Genomic DNA, 18777 nt, shown 5'->3' on the forward strand with positions numbered 1-18777 from the left:
ACCTCACAAGTGAGGGTAAGCTTGTCGCCCTCGATGGCCGTGCCGCTCTTGGGCATCTTCTTGTAGGAGAGAACGATCGCTTCCTGCGTCAGCAGCACCTCGTTCGTCCTGTATCATTCAAACGCACTTAATGGTACATTAAAATACAATACAGTTAAATACTGTATCATTCAACACACTTAATGCTACATTAAAATATAATACAGTTAAATACTGTATCATTCAAACGCACTTAATACACACATCAAAATACAATACAACACTACAGTTCAATATTTACAGTCAATATAAATTAATACACACATAAAAATACAATACAACAGTACAGTTCAATATTTACAGTCAATATAAATTAATACACACATAAAAATACAATACAACACTACAGTTCAATATTTACAGCCAATATAAATTAATACACAAATAAAAATACAATACAACACTACAGTTCAATATTTACAGTCAATATAAATTAATACACACATAAAAATACAATACAACACTACAGTTCAATATTTACAGTCAATATAAATTAATACACACATCAAAATACAATACAACACTACAGTTCAATATTTACAGTCAATATAATGGTCAAAAAATCAGTAAGAATACTAATGGGTATTATTGCAACACTCGTTCACTATGTTTGTTAAGTGCACAGTAACCGCATTGATAATGATGCGTTATAATTATTTTATGCATTATTACTATATAATAAATTAAATTGTACATGAAGTATTATTGCCAAAAAACATGTACTAGCTATCAATATTGAACAATAATTATTGAATATTGAATAGCACAAAAAATTTTGCATTTAATGTTTCAAGTCTACGATTCAAAAGTGATCAAATAAAAAAGATACACAATACTACAATCAAATACAGTGTAAATATATTATTCTAGGGATAATATATATCCATTTAGCGCTAGCCTAGCAAAATAGTTATTATCAATTGAGATGTAAATTATGTAAATATGATCTCTAAAAAATTCAACAGAGATAAGTGTGCGAACAAATTAAAGAGATAACGATGATAGTTATGATTTGATCTAACATTGGGATGAATTAAAAACAAATGGCACCACATTTAAATTTCAAAGGTACTAAATGGGACCAAATTGGGAGCCAAGTGGGACCAAATGGGCAGATTTGAACCAAATAGGGAATCAACTGGAAACAAATAGGCTCATTTAGGACCAGAATGAGAGTCAACTGGGATTGAATTGGCCAATTAGGAGCAAATAGGGACCAAACTTGTGGGACCAAATGGGCAGACGCGGGATCAAGTTGGGAGCCAATTGGGATCAATTGGTGGGAGGAGCATGATCATTAACTGGGTAAAAGGGGAGTAAAGAAAACTTGATTAGTCAAATTAATAAATATATGAATCAAAGAAACATATAATTTAACTATTGAAACAAATTAGAGAAAAAGTTTTTCACTAAACAAAAGTAAATAATATTTATACAAGACTCTGGTAACAACTAGCAATAGATAGATGAAATATTTAACATTTCATGTATCTATTTCATGTTTAAATATTGTAATACAAATATTGTTCCAAATATTGTAGACGACTCAAAAGTGGCAATATTAAATGCACACAGCACTCAAAAATGCAATGCAGAGTGTAAAAGAGAACGTGAGAGAGGTAGACAAGTAGAAGGCAGGTGAAAGTAGACAAGGAGAGAAGTAGGAATAAAAGAGAAGTTTAGTGTAGAAGGTAGAATCTGCACACAATTTCACTACCTTATACATCACAAATGTAATAAATTAATAGCCTTCTGCTCATATTTCATTAAATAGCCTATTTACATAAGCTACACATTTCTCTTTGTTGTTATTGCTTCTTAATTGCAGTGAATTAAGTCAGCATCTGGCGGTAATTGCCAGATGCTGCCTGAAGAAGATACTACAGGCCTAGGCATAACACTACAGGCCTAGATCAAACGCACTTAATGGTACATTAAAATACAATACAACACTACAGTTCAATATTGTATCATTCAAACGCACTTAATGGTACATTAAAATACAATAAAACACTACAGTTCAATATTTACAGTCAATATAATGGTCAAACAGTAAGAATACTAATGGGTATTCTTGCAACACTCGTTCACTATGTTCGTTCAGTGCACAGTAAGCGCGTTCATAATGATGTGTTATAATATTTAATACATTATTATTATATAATGTACATAAAAATTAATAATAAAATTTTAATAATAATTGTTATAATAAAATTGTACATAAAGTATTATTGCCAAAAAGCATATACTCGCTATCAATATTGAATGATAATTATTGAATATTGAATAGCACAATAAATATTGCATTCAATGTTTCAAGTCTACAATTCATAAGTGGTCAAATTAAAAAGACGCACATTACTACAATCAAATACAGTGTAAATATATTATTCTAGGTACAATGTATGTCCATTTAGTGCTATCAAAATCATTATTATCAATTGACATGTGAATTTGAAGTTTGCAAACAAATTTAAAGAGACTAGATACATAATGATGGTAGTTATAATTTGATCAAACATTGGGATAAATTAAAAAGAAATGGCACCACATTTAAATTTCAAAGGTAGGTACTAAATAGGACCGAATGGGCAGATGTGAACGAAATAGGGAACGAAATAGGGAACTGGAAACAAATAGGCTCATTTAGGACCAAAATGAGAGTCAGCTGGCCGATTGAATTGGCCAATTAGGAGCAAATAGGGACCAAACATGTGGGACCAAATGGACAGACGCGGGATCAAGTTGGGAGCAAACTGGGATCAATTGGTGGGGAGGAGCATGATCATTAACTGGGTAAGAGGAGAGTAAAGAAAACTTGATGATTAGTCAAATTAATAAATATATAAATGAATTAAAGAAACGTATAATTTAACTATTGAAACAAATAAGATAAACAGTTTTTCACTAAACAAAAGTAAATAATAGTCATACATTACTCTGGTAACAACTTGCAATAGATAGATGGAATATTTAACATTTCATGTATCTATTTCATGTTTAAATATTGTAATATAAATATTGTAATATAAATATTGTACCAAATATTGTAGACGACTCAAAAGTAGCAATATTAAATGCACACGGCATTCAAAAATGCAATGCAGAGTGTAAAAGAGAACGTGAGAGAGGTAGACAAGTAGAAGGCAGGTGAAAGTAGACAAGGAGAGAAGTAGGAATAAAAGAGAAGTTTAGTGTAGAAGGTAGACTAGAAGAGTAGAAGGTAGACATGATACAAGCATGTAAGGTACATGATACAAGCATGAAAGGTAGACATGTTAAAAGCATATGAGGTAGACAAGCATGTAAAGTAGACAAGTTTGGAAAGTAAACAGATCTAGAAGCATGTAAGGTAGACACATCTACAAGCATGTAAGGTAGACACACTACAAGCATGTAAGGTAGACACACTACAAGCATGTAAGGTAGACACACTACAAGCATGTAAGGTAGACACACTACAAGCATGTAAGGTAGACACATCTACAAGCATGTAAGGTAGACACACTACAAGCATGTAAGGTAGACACACTACAAGCATGTAAGGTAGACACACTACAAGCATGTAAGGTAGACACATCTACAAGCATGTAAGGTAGACACACTACAAGCATGTAAGGTAGACACACTACAAGCATGTAAGGTAGACACACCTACAAGCATGTAAGGTAGACACACTACAAGCATGTAAGGTAGACACACTACAAGCATGTAAGGTAGACACACTACAAGCATGTAAGGTAGACACATCTACAAGCATGTAAGGTAGACACACTACAAGCATGTAAGGTAGACACACTACAAGCATGTAAGGTAGACACACTACAAGCATGTAAGGTAGACACATCTACAAGCATGTAAGGTAGACACACTACAAGCATGTAAGGTAGACACACTACAAGCATGTAAGGTAGACACACCTACAAGCATGTAAGGTAGACACACTACAAGCATGTAAGGTAGACACACTNTATCTAATTAGTGAAGAACTCCCCCACCCGCCCCCTTTAAAGAGCCGTCATGTACGTATAAATTCACGTACAAGGATCGCAGTGGTATCATTGGATAGGGCAGAATGTCAGCTTTAAGACTGTCTCTTATACACATCTAGATGTGTATAAGAGACAGATGTAAGGTAGACAATACAAGACACAAAGTAGACACGCACGTAGCCCGACACTCGTAGAGACCGACGTGGTCCTCGGTGGTGGGGTCCAGCACGAGCGTGAGGTCGGCCTTCACCGTCACCTCGTCCTTCGTCTCCAGGTGCTGTCCGTCCTTGAACCTGTACACATATCATATTAATTTATATTATGTTATAATGTACATATTGCTTTAATTTCACATCCTTGAACCTGCAGACATATAATATTAATTCATATTATATCATATTAGGATATAATAACATACCATTCAACAAGCCGAGTTTTGTTTCCGCTGGCAGCGCTGCAGTTGAATGTTGTTGCCCCGTCTATGTTGAGGATCTTGATGTTGGCAGCTGAAATGTTGAGACATTTGTGAATGTTGAAAGGCATTCAGTTAAGACATAAATAATAAGGACATCCCCAACATTCACCAGGACACTGGTGAATGTTGGGGGACACTGGAGAATGTTGGGAGACACTGGTGAATGTTGGGGGACACTGGTGAATGTTGGGGGAAGACACTGGTGAATGTTGGGAGACACTGGTGAATGTTGGGAGACACTGGTGAATGTTGGAGACACTGGTGAATGTTGGAGACACTGGTGAATGTTGAGGGATGCTGGTGAATGTTGGGGGACACTGGTGAATGTTGCAGACACTATATAATACTACAACATTGACGCTATTAATTCAACATAATCAAAAGTTGTGAAGTATAGAATAAAAGAGAAATCAAATTGCACCATAAAGTCACCTATAATAAACCCAACCAGCTCAATTATCTAATTACTTTTCATACAGCCTCCCTCAAATGGACTGTCTCTGTGAACTGCAGCTGCAGCAATTATTTTTGTTGCAGCTGCAGCAACAGACCAATTAGGCATACAGCAGTGGCAGCAATTAGCTCTGTAGCAAGAGCAGCAGCAGCAGCAGCAGCAATGAGCTCTGTAGCAAGAGCAGCAGCAGCAGCAGCAGCAGCAGCAGCAGCAGCAGCAGCAATGAGCTCTGTAGCAAGAGCAGCAGCAGCAGCAGCAGCAATGAGCTCTGTAGCAAGAGCAGCAGCAGCAGCAGCAATAAGCTCTGTAGCAAGAGCAGCAGCAGCAAAATGCTGATTTTACAACTACCTACACCACGAGACATATAGCAGTACAACCCTCATGGCCTGTTGCTCGTACAAGCTTGCAGAACCTGTTACAGGAAATAAATTGCAGCTCCTAAAATGGTTATAAGAACAACCTCTTACAAAAGCTTGCAATACAGAAACCTTTCCAATTTGGACCAGAGATGACAGAAGCTTTAATACAGGCACCAACTATTGAAACTGACTCAGGCATATGGTATATACATGTATAGCAGTCAAAGTACATGTAAAGGCTAGCCCAGTATACATGTAATGGCCTAAGTACGCATAGCAGCCAAGTATACGCAACAACCAATTTCTCGTCTGATTGGTGGGTTTAGCTTAAAAGTTGCCATTGAGTACAATTCAATTAGCCTTAAAATTACTATTACAATCAATTAGCTTTAAAATTACAATTACAATCAATTAGCCTTAAAATTACAATTACAATCAATTAGCTTTAAAATTACTATTACAATCAATCAGCCTTAAAATTACAATTACAAGCATTTAGCTTTACAAGTTGTCAAGTTACAAACTCATAGCTACAGCTACTACAGCTAGTCCTGGCCAAGTGACACTTATGGACAATACCCCGGGTGGTGGGTACGACGACAAGGGTGTGGCCAATGACACTGTCTGGGGTGCAGCGGTAGAGACCCGTGTGCTCCATGGAGGCGCCGTACACTGTCAGGCCTCCTATCTTGAGGCTTTGCGGAGCTCTTGAGCCCAGCCCCTCCACTAGGCTTGGAGAGGCTCTTGACTCCAAATTGAGCCCCTCCACTAGGCTTGGAGAGGCTCTTGACTCCAAATGGAGCCCCTCCTCTATGCTTGGCAGAGAGGCTCTTGACTCCAAATTAAGCCCCTCCACTAGGCTTGGAGGGGCTCTCAACTCCAAGGAGAGCCCTTGCTCCAGGCTAGGAGAAGTTTTTGACTCCATGGAGAGCCCCTCTACCAAGCTTTGACTCTCACCATACCAGATGTGGTAGCTGTCACATCCAGTCATGTCCATGCAGCAAATTATCAATACTTTCATAAATAGTGAACCTTAAGATATTATTAATTAATCTTATACAATGAATAACATTAAAACTACCTATATACCAGCAACATCTCTGATATTTTGATTCCTATAATTGATAATGCCTACACTTCCAACACATATTCAAATACTGCATAACATGTATAAATATTAAATCAAATAGAAAGGTGAATCATTAGCTTCAAAATATTAGATTCAGTCACTTAACCATATTGATCCTTGCTACAGCTATCAACTATGCTACACAGATCTCTAATGCAATCAATACACACATGAATAATATCCAACAACATAAAACAATGAGGTCTCATGCTTCACAGCATATGGAAATTAGTCAATGCAATCATTTTAGACAGCTAGAAAACCTTAAATAAAAAATATTAGCTAAATATTCATGGTTCACTAAATCTTACATATTTCCAGGTATAATATGGATACAAATATTGCTTGGCAGATCAACAACATGAGAGTCAACAATGTACAACAGGCAAGTTTAATATATAGTTCCTAGAGATCAAACTACTTACAATTTTCTTGTTAGAAAATCTACCCAAGATAAGAACAATGCAGAGGGGCCCTAGACATTTAAATATATTTTTTTATCCATAATTTAGATACAACACAATAAATAATCTGATAAGCATAACCGACATTACATAATCAGTCAACAGGACACACTACACTCACTGACTACAATGTCTCACCACCATATATATACGAGGGTTACAGACTACAATACAAATGTATATTTTACTAATGACAAAATAAATGTATTACTAACAACAACACAAATGTATAACTGACCATAATGTATATGCACTTCTGACTACAAATTTTATAGGTATTTTCAACTACAATGTCATACCAGCTCCTATTATATGCATCACTGATAACAGTGTGCACTTTACTGGCCACAATATATGTATTTGTATTAGTACTAGTTGGCCAAATAAGCTTGTTTTACCACATGCAATTAATGACCAGAGAATTCATTGATTTAAATTTTCAGGATCAAAAAATTCTTCAGATTAGAACTTGTTTAAACAATAATGTTGAAATTAAAGTTTTTGCATTTGAAACGTCATCAATGAATCAAAATTACATCCATGAATTTTGCTTCCTCCTGCAAATTTTAATCAATGAATTCTGTGGTCATTATTTGCATCTACAATGTCTTACCAACTACAATATACATGGAACCACAACAATAAGTATGTACCCGAGTGCAGCACTAATGGGCTTGCCGTCCAGCGTCCACTGCAGTGGCTGTGAGGCGCTCAGTAGACATTACAACTAAAGTTCCCATCCTGCACCACCACGCTGTCACCACCATACTGCACCACCACACCAGGCAGTGCTGGTGCAGCACCACAGTGCATTACAACTAAAGTTCCCATCCTGCACCACCACGCTGTCACCACCATACTGCACCACCACACCAGGCAGTGCTGGTGCAGCACCACAGTGCATTACAACTAAAGTTCCCATCCTGCACCACCACGCTGTCACCACCATACTGCACCACCACACCAGGCAGTGCTGGTGCAGCACCACAGTGCATTACAACTAAAGTCCCCGCCCTGCACCACCACGCTGTCACCACCATACTGCACCATCACACCACACCACCACAGTGCACTATAAACTCCAAAGACCTCTCATCTAAATGGCAATGGAGGTTCCTTCTCAAGAATTAATATTACTTAAAAATATAATCCTGGTCAAGATAGATGTTACCATTGGCTGATGATACTGGGTACTTATTAATACATTAGGTTTGTAAAATAACAGCACTCAAATTTCTCACATTTTTCCTGAAACCCAAAAATGGAAATGTAATTTTAATATAAAACAACACATATTAAAATTGTGCTCCTTGCCAGGCATTGTACTATAACAAATTTGAGCTACTCAGAAGAACAAAATGAACTCTTGTAATGAAATTCACATCTTTCAGTTACCCATTTTGAACAAATCTGGACCAAAATTCAAACTAAACGTGAAACAATTATTCAAATAATTATTAATTATACAAAGGTAACTGTCACGCTTAGAAGCAATCATCAATGCAGTTACAATAATCCAGCATTTGAAAACAAATAGGTTAAATATATAAAATAAAATAATTTATATATTGGCCACAAAAATACAAGATTTACTTACCATCAGAGACATCATCAGCCTGGCTTTCTGCAACAGCGTGGCCACCACCACCTCCTGCACCTGTAAACTTACATTTATGAGCAACATAATTTAAATCTTCATTTTTTTACAAGGCACAATGAAGACAAAACATGGAAAATTGCTAATTAGAACTTAGGAATCAAGATACAAAGTTGAATTTTCACTTATTTACTCAATCATGAGCTAATGCACACTAAATATACACTTGTGCAACTAGTCCAAATCATAGAATAAAGTTAACAGATAAGTTAATGGATCAAGATATTTCTCAATAGATTGTGTATGCTGTTAATGCAGCATACTTTCAAATAGTAGACATTATATTTATAATGATAGGGCTAGACATTATTATGATTGTAGGATTAAGCCACCTCAAAGTAAGCATGATTTCAACAGTTATATGGAAATACACATGGAAATTAATTCAGAATCATTTTCAAACACAGGCATAGAGTATTAAACCTATTGTCAGACATGAACTTCAACATTTTCTACACAAGACTTGGTAGGCAAGGATGATAAAGAACAATATTCACAGATACATTAAATAGTAAAAGTAAAAATGTTCTAGAAGAAACATCATGACTTTAAAAACACTATTTTTGTAACTGTAAGCCATTAGGTTAAATGTTATTCATAAATCTCACCATTGAAAGAGCTAGTCAAATCACAAACATATTACACAAATGCATATACATTTTTTATAAAGCTGTATTAGTTTCAGGGTAAAACACACAGTAAACATCAGATACTATTTGCACCCAAGTACATAATATACTTTAGTTCAACTTGATGCTTTCTTGACTTGCAGAGTCAAATGATAGGCCAGATAAGCTGGCTAATAGGGATAACAACAGTTCTCAACCACAACCAAAGTTATCTACCAAAAAAACTACCATCAAAATATTATCTACCAGGTAGTAACAGTTTAATTTTACTTGTAATATAAACTACTGAAATTATTAATCCTATTAGAAGATGCTATAATAGTTTATATTAGACACAACAGTCACAGAATGACTCCCCACCTCCATGAATATGGGATGGGGAAGGTGCATCTGACTCAATTTCAGTTGAGTAACTCAAGTCTTCATCAAGACGTAGTATGTCTATGTCAACATCATGGCTATGCTCACTACCAACCTCCCAGGAATCAACATAACCATTTTCATCAGATCCTGTTGAAGCTAAACTCCCACTAATTTCTGCAAGCTTTTTTGCAACATCAAAAACCATGACAGGATCTTTACCATTGAGTTTGGTCCTGCTAGAAATATTTGGCCGCTCCTCTTCAAAACTATGATCATAGTCCTGATAATCATGGTAAGCTGAACCCTCTGTGCCATAGACTATTTGGTTCCCATATGGTCCATTACTTGTGAAAATAGTTCCCACTTTATGGTAGTAGTTACCATTAGTCTTCATGTTGTCACTATTGCCTCCACTATTAAATTGACTCTTATGCTGCTGGTGCTGCAAAGTAAGCAGGTTCTGGCTAATACCATCCATATTCCTATGAATATCCCTGGATATCCTTCTCTTGTATTGCAGGGAGTTGGTTTTTGTGAAATTTACAGCTTGGTCACTAAGAACACCTCTTCTCTTTGGCTGAGTAAAGCTTGTTGCTGCGCCATCAATGTTTACAACACCACTAATGTCCACTAATTCATGGTTTTGTTTTCTTGTCATAGATGTAATTTCAAAATAATTGTTATCTCTAGCATCATTGGGTGTCTGTACTTGGATGCGCTTCAAGTTCAGAGCTTCAAAGTTTTTATTTATTTCTAAAATATTTTTAGGTTCAGATGGATTCCCAACATAATTAATATGCCTGGCTCTTTTTTTGATCATTTTTCTTCTAATTTTTTTCATATAATCATCAGAAATCCCTATCTGCTCATAATTGATGCCCTTGCCTAAATTAGTCTGAAGTTCATCAATATTTATAATATACATGTTTGTTTTGTATGTTGGAGTTTGGGATGAAGTATCAGGCTTGTGTGAGGCTTCACCCTTGGTCCTGATCCTGTTAAAAGGATACCACCAACATGTTAATAATCCTCACTGAAATTCTCATATAATATTCACTTGTGTTCAAAATAATAATAACATTCTGATCGTATTAGCTTGCAGCATGATCCTGTTACATGGGTATGCTCAGGTGTATCATCAACAATCCTTACCAAAATTATTCATCTAATATGCATTCTAATTTCAAATTAATGCTTAAAATCACTTGGCTGCTCAAGTTGCAAATTTACCAGGAATTTAAAAGTAAAGAAAATAGCCAAAAAGTTCACCAGTTTCTTATAAGCAAAACATTTCGGAGTCCAGCTCCATCGTCAGTTCAAAACCTAGAACACAGGTACATACAATTAGTATCCTAAATTTTTTTTTATTTCTGTTATCTTCAATTTTAGTTCTAATGTCCTCAAGTTTAGGCGAATTGTTTGAATGTGAATTTTAGGCTACTAATTGTTTGTAACTGTGTTCTAGGTTTTGAACTGACGATGGAGCTGGACTCCGAAACGTTTTCGCTTATAAGAAATGGTGAACTTTTTGGCTATTTTCTTTACTTTTAAATTCCTGGCAAATCAATGCTTTAATGTTATTTGATTACTAGAAACAAAAATCTTTCATGATTACTGAATAAGCAGAGTAGAGAATGTTGCAACTACACTCTTTGAGTCACCAAAATTTTGATATTAACAAGGGGGTGGTGGTCTCAATATTTACAGAAACATAATCTAAAAATTCTCTTTTTGATAATTCAAGACATTTTCTCATCACTTGAAAAAGAATATAGAACTATCACAACATATAATTTATTGAACATTAAATAACAATTAGCTCGATTTTTCATGTGCTACAATTAATTTGAAAATTTGAATCCATGTTATCAACATAATTCTGCATGATAAAATCACATCTCCTGTACCCTTCTTCCAGTGGTTTACACTAAATTAAAGAAGCAAGACACAACCAGCGTTTAATTTCAAAACCAGTCTATAAACCATTAACACCACAATAAATATTTACAAATTTATAAAGAATGAAAGGGCACAATAAACACTTAATTCACTATAATTCATAAAAAGAAAATATTTAATTCAATCTATTGTCAGTGTCAACCAGTCCAGACTAGAAATATTGTGACAAGTCACACCTGAATGTAACTAATAAGGCAGATCATTGTACATTTTACCCATTTTCATGAGCCTGGTCAAGTTTCTTTTCAAAAATCCAAGAAAATTGCTCATTTCTGACAAAACTTTAAAAAATACCAGTAAAACAATCATTTTTACTCACAATCTTTAGAATAGTCTGGTCAATATTCCAGATAACTAACCAGATAAAGGAACTTTTAGTATACTTCCTGAACCACAAATGTAAGCAAGTAATCTCCATATTTAATCAATTTGAATTCAGTCCTCAGTCTAAATTAACATGTGGGGCTGCAAGATTGAAAATTCAACCAAAATATACCACTTTGAGGGAATACCTCTTTCAGTAAAAGATTGGGCAGAATCCACCTATGAATCTACAAAAATAATCATGAATCAGCAAAAATGCTTGTGAATCTGGTCAATTTCACCCATTCCTATGGCTTTTCCACAATTACATTAGTAAAAGATAAGAAAAATAGCCTATTCATACCCACAATTTTTCAAAATCACTTTTTTCTATAGACCTTCACAAACACTTTTATTAAAAAAACAATAGAAACAGCACAGTTGGGCTTGCCATTTTTAAAACTGACTGTTGCAACAGTCTTAAATTTTCAAACAACTTTTGAATTTCTGCCCAATATTCCAGATTGATTCCAAATTCCATGCCTAACTTGCAGTGTCACTGCATGGTGGAATTCAGCAAAATGGTCAGTTATTTACATCCACCAGGATGGCTAGAGCACTCCAGCACAAGAGTGGTATTTGTGAAGGATGAGACCATTATTTGTTAAGGAAATTACACTTATTGGGTGCTGGAGTGCTGTAATGCACTTGTCCAGGCCAACCCGCTCCTAGTGAAGCAGTACAAGCATGCTGCTGCTGCTGCCGTCAGCCCACTTTTATTGAAATGTGCAGCTGCCCGCTCCTACAGATAGCGCAATAAAAACTGGCACCCTTCCATCCATTTCCACTGTTTTAGCGTGGTCAATTTCATTTGCGTTTCAGATGCTGTAAATATCGCAATCTACTAAAGGAGGTTTCTGGCAACCACGGAGACCCTGATGAGTGTTGCCAGTCACTTGGCGATACGTTAGTCGCAATTTTGTGTTTGTAGCAGGTGTATGTTTCTATGCGCGCTAGGCCCGATTTTTTAGTGAAAACACGTTTTTTTTAATAAACGTCCTCGTGAAATTGCAATTGATTACAATGGCCCCTAAACACCTCTCACTTGCGGAAAAAGTGCGCATTATGACATTACGTGAAGAAAAAGCGAGTATTTTCAACATTTGGGAACGTACGGGGAGGAGCCGTAGGTCCATCTTGAGGGTCCTTGCAGCGCAAAAAAAGTTGACACCTGGGGAGGTGCCGAAGAGGAAAGTGGGGTCTGGGAGACCTAAACAGACTTCAGAAATGACTGACAAGCTTATAAAGCGTGAAGTTACCAATAATCCAAAAATTACTGCAGTCCAACTGAAAAAAAATCATCCAATGTTGCTTCAGCAGGTGTCTCCGTACTGTGCAGCATCGCCTGCAAAAAGACCTAGGCCTACCTTGCAGGGTCGCGGCACATAAACCCCTTCTCAATGCCCGTATGGTGAAGCAAAGAATGGATTTTGCCCGTCATTATCTTCATTGGACACCTGAGCAATGGTTAAAAGTGATGTGAAGCGACAAGAGCACGTTTCAGATGTTTTCCAACCGAAGGGAAAGGGTCCGTAGGCCTAGTGGCTCAAGTGATGTGGAGCGACGAGAGCACGTTTCAGATGTTTTCCAACCGAAGGGAAAGGGTCCGTAGGCCTAGTGGCTCCGACCCTTTTGCCCCCAAGTACACATCTAAAACTGTGAAACATCCTGAATCTGTCATGGTTTGGGGCTGTTTCAGTGGCCTAATGGGTAGAGGGGGGTTTGTATTTCCTCCCAAAAAACGCCACAATGAATGGTGATCGCAACATTGAGTGTTCAAAGGATCATTTGCTGCTGCCCTATGAAATTCATGGAACATCAATTTTCATGCATGACAAGGCTCCCTGCCACATGTCCAATAAAGTGAAGACTTTCCTTGCAGAGAAGGGCATTGAGGTCCTGGAATGGTGTGGAAATAGCCCTGATCTTAATCCCATTGAGAATGCATGGAAACACATGAAGAGTAACCTGAGAATTGCAAATTTGACATCGCTTCCAGAATTAAAAAAGGAAATCAAACGAGTCTGGATTCAGGAGATGGACGTTCAATATTTTGAAAACTTAGCCAGGAGTATGCCAAATTGCCTTGAGAGGGTCCTGAAGGCAAAAGGTCAAATGACTAAGTATTAAAACAAATTTTAAGTAAATTATTTATTTTTTATTTCACCTTCATTAGGCTTTGTAGATGAATTTCACATTTTATTTCTTAGGTGCCAGTTTTTATTGCGCTTACTGTAGGCATATTGGCTTGCAACTGGTAGCAATCCGCATTGGAATGGTTAGCATCATCCCAATTTGTAATATCCGGCCAAAGTTTAAAAAAATTGCAGATGAAAACAAGCATTTAATGGGTGATTTAAATCAAAAATCAAAAAATGGTGAATAAATCAAATGTTTTTTTTTATATCCATAAGAGGGATTAAACAATTGCAAATTGATTTATTATCCTTTAAATAAAAATATTTGCATCAAAACTCTTGGACGATGTATCTACCACAATATTTGTACACTATTAATCAGCATCATCAAGAGCCAAACGTCGTCAACCAATCATTGCAAATAACCAACCAATCGTTGGCTGCTAATATGTTGCATTGTTCTACCCATTATGGCCAATAGAACCTAAATAAACTCTTCTCCAGTCATGAGACTTAAAGTGGTTAAAAGCTCAGTAGTTAAAAGTTCAGAGTACAAAAATTGATGCACTAGAGAGGCGTGGGTTCGATCCCAGCTCTGTGCGCCAGTTTCTGGTCAGTATCGGCAAGGAGGCCTGGTGGTTAAGCACAGCAGAATTGTAGCAGTGCGTTGTGAGTTCGAGACCGCAAAATGCTGTGAATGTTCTGCAATGTTAAGAATTGGCAAAAGGCCTATGGCCTACTAAATGCTGAAACCGCTATTATTATTATTATATTATAAATTCATACTCATAGGTGATCTTGAATGTGTGCATTGCGTTATGCAATTTGTAAAATTATAAATTCTAAATAGGTACAAACTTCTTCAAATTAATTCTGAAAGCGTAACATCTATTGAATCTAATACGGATCATTAATTTTAGCATCGTATTTCCAAAAATCAAGTATTGCTTTTTAGTATTGCATTTCTTCCAATTTAAAAAAATTCTTTTACATCAATAACAAATTTTTTCTTACAGCTCCTATGATGATTGACAAATGACGATCTCACTCATATAGCTAAAAATTTTTAATTGAATGATTTTGTCATTTTGAAGACTCCATTGATTACAGAACTTCAGTTTTTGCAAGTGTATTCAAGAATAGTTTCTGAAATAGTAGGGACATTTCAATTATCATTCTGAAATAGAAGCGTCATTTCCGTTCTTATATATAAATAGGATTAATAAAATATGTATCAAATCCATTCATTGTCATTCAATTTGTGATATGAACAACAGTTATACTTTCATTCCTATGATGCTCATTTTTACCGGTTGAAGCTGTAGAATTAAAATAAATTAAAAAAATTAAAAAAAAATTAATTAAAATTAAATTTTATTAAATTAAATTTTATTATTTAACACACTAGATGGTACATGCTGTAGAATTAAATTCTATTAGAAAAATGTTGAATTAAAAATCTGATTAAATTTTTTAAATTAAAAATTAATTTTTATTAAATTAAATTGTATTATTAATGCACATTATGGTACATGCTCTATGTTTTATATAATGAAATAGTTTCTCCTTTTAAACAACAAGCATTTTCTAAAAAAGACACAAAACGTTCGAAAACTTGCAATGGCAGATAAAATCATTCAGAATTTGAAGTGAATTTATTAAGATAAATTCAACATAATAGGGCAAAAAAAAATGAAAAAATACAACTGTGGAACATATCAAAGGGTTTTTATAATTTAAAACAACTTTCAATCATTAAAATCTCAGTATGGAATGTGGATCAAGTCTATTTATTGTGAAATCGAACTTGACATGACCAAAAGAAATGCGTGACACTGCCATGTCAGATGTAATCGTAGAAGCACGATGTGAACGTACACTTTGAAAAAGTTACAGTTAATCACATTATTTTGTGTGATATCGAAAACATTGTTGGTATTGTCCAATCGTGAGAAATTTTTGCGAATGTGGATGTGTTTTTTTAGAACATATTCATTGCAAAAATTTGTCAACTAGCCTACAGATAAACAACTAGTTTACTTGATTGAGGCGTTGCCAGCACGGGATTGGATGTCAAACCACGCGCGATTTTGGAAGCGCAGCAGTTTCTAATGAGCTCAGTGTATCAATTTTCACTACAGTGGAAGGTGGTGCAACGTGATAGGGTAGGTTTTTTGATACATTTTCTCATGTTAACATGAGAATATATTACCTATACAGAATTCCACACTTCCACATGGGAACTTCACTGAGTGAAGTTCCCATTAATCATCTACAAAACCAGTTAGCTAGCCTAGCCCCACGGTGCAGAGAGTGGATGAATATTGCAACTTTGCAAGATCTTTGGCAATGCTTCAGTAGCAAAATTTACGCCTTCAGAAGATCTTGCCAACAAATTTAGATTGAAATTCCTGCATTTAAAATATTTGTCAGTCTTGGCCAACTATTTTAAAAAAAAGCAAAGTTTCTGGTATGTTGGAGGGATCAGGTCATCAGGATGCAGTGAAGCTTGTCCGGAAATCAGTTGCGATGAGTTCCCACCAATAAAATGTAAACATCAAGTTTACGATTACGTAGTTGCGGGCACATTAGAGCAGTTGGACAACATTATCACATGTTCAGTTGACACTTGCTGTACAATCAGACTCTTTTTAGGGTAAAATTAATTATTTGGGGTAACACGTGCATGCAACCTTGTAAATAAGTTTGTGGCCTGTAAATAGTTTTTCATTACACAGCATAAATGGCTCTTCATTAAAAATTACCCGGCGACGCATCTTAAAATTACCCGGCAACACTTAGGGATTAAAAACCCATATATTGGCAACGCTGCATCCATGGTCCACCCTCTGCACCCTGGGCCTAGCCTAGTACAAGTTTGATAAAATAAAAATGTAGAAGTTGTCCTTCAGTGACCTTCACTTAAGCACCACATTGGCAGTGAGCTATTTAGGCTTGTTGCTCCTTGCCTTCATTAGAAACCAGTTCATTCAACAAGAACAAGGCAAACAAGATTTTTTTAGAAACCAGTTCATTAGCCTAAATATGTGGTCTACTCAAAGATTTAATTAAATATTTTATGTATTTAATTATGATATTCCTTCAAAGTTATACTTAATAATAATCATCTACTTATGAAGTATCCTATAGGAAAAATTACCTAGAAGAAAAAGTCTCGCTTGCTATATATTTAAAGGCACTATGGCAGAAAACGTGACGCAGTAGCAGAATACTTGATAAGGATCTGCTTTGCCAGCTACCTTCGTTTGCTTAAAAAAACGAACCTGTTCTGCTGTTCAGAATAATCCAACCAAATTAAAAGTATGGCTTTAATATACATAAATAATTTGCGAAAATAAAGTACATCATGTTCTTACCTAAAACGGAAGGGATGAGGCTACACACTAAGAAATAGGCAAATCTAGACATGGCGAGGATTATTTTAAAATTTACGTCAGCTAAAATCTAACCAGTAGCTCACAACAAACGTCACTGAATCACTGAGCCAGCGGCCGTCGTCTGCTCCGTCTATATATACTGATGAGAAATTTGAAAAGCCAAAGTATTATCAGTTTGGTTTTTGCACAATATGCCCCATATATTACTCTATACGTATACTTTGGCATGAATAATGAATAAATCAATTGAAAATATTCAAAATATTTAACCAAAAATGTATAAGTATTTGCATGGTAATGAGACATTTGCATGAGGTGTTTTAACCGAGTCCTGACAATATATATAGAAACACAGATGAATAATCGAGAAATTATGAGGTTTTGGCATATAAATTAATAACACGATAATATCCGTGAAAATATAATCATCATATAACCTTGAATTTATGATTTTTCGATCAATGATTGTTGAAAATTATTAAAGAAAACTTGTTTTTATAGTGGATAATATTTGGGTAATGGCTAGTTACTAGAAAATGAAATGCCTTTGAATTCAAGCGTGTTCAAGCATGAAATGCCTTTGAATTCAATCAATTGTTCTTTGAATGAATAACATTATTTCAATTATTTCTCATCTATCCGACAACATCGCTGTCAGAATGTCAGAACAACTAAACACAATGATTTCAATATTTAAAAGCTAAATATCATTAAATTCCTGGATTTCCAGAATAGAGCCCTATTACGATTGAACGTCTGTGTATAAAATTCGTGTCATTGATGATTTAAGCAATACCATGAATAATTTCCTGTTACATAATGCATCTCATGTATGTTAGATTATATTTATATCTTAAACCTATACTCCAAAACCCCACTACTCCAGCGCACAACAAAAACTGGTTTACAGGTAATTCACTCATTCCTCATAAAAACTTGTACGGCAAAAGATTTCTTCTTTGCATAAGCAAGTCCTGGGGCCATACTTTCAAAATTTGCTAAGAGAACATAAGTACTTACGCTCTATTTTCTTGTCTATGATTGGTGGGCTTTGCTTGAAAGGCCGTCGATGATTGGCTGATGAACTTACGATCTCTTACCTTTTTTTTTTTTTTGAAAGTATTGGTCCTGGTCTAATATGACGCCAGCCGTGATACTTATTTTAGACTTAAACAAAACCTAATTAATGTAAACCCACACGCGTCAATAACAACAGCGGTATTAAACCAACGTTGTGCTGTCTGGTTTTATAAAAAATAAGTTACAATGTAATAATAAATTTAGTTATGTAATAGTTAATTAAATAGATTTCTAAGCCGACACTTCTATTCTATTCTATTTATGTAGCGGGGATTACC

At 35.5% G+C, this 18777-nt stretch overlaps 1 protein-coding gene across 1 annotated transcript; it reads right to left on the reverse strand.

Annotated features, from left to right (window-relative positions):
- Nucleotides 1-7: 7 nt before the first annotated feature.
- Nucleotides 8-17534, reverse strand: LOC108675447 (the record flags this gene model as incomplete). The annotated part of the gene is made up of 5 exons (XM_018163464.2): nucleotides 17399-17534; nucleotides 8510-8569; nucleotides 4450-4537; nucleotides 4208-4324; nucleotides 8-108 (listed from the first exon to the last, which is right to left on the reverse strand). Coding segments are annotated over exons 1-5 (418 nt in total), but the record flags the coding sequence as incomplete, so codon positions are not given.
- Nucleotides 17535-18777: the final 1243 nt, after the last annotated feature.

Source organism: Hyalella azteca, unplaced genomic scaffold (assembly GCF_000764305.2).
Source record: "Hyalella azteca isolate HAZT.00-mixed unplaced genomic scaffold, Hazt_2.0.2 contig15506, whole genome shotgun sequence".
NCBI lineage: Eukaryota > Metazoa > Arthropoda > Malacostraca > Amphipoda > Hyalellidae > Hyalella > Hyalella azteca.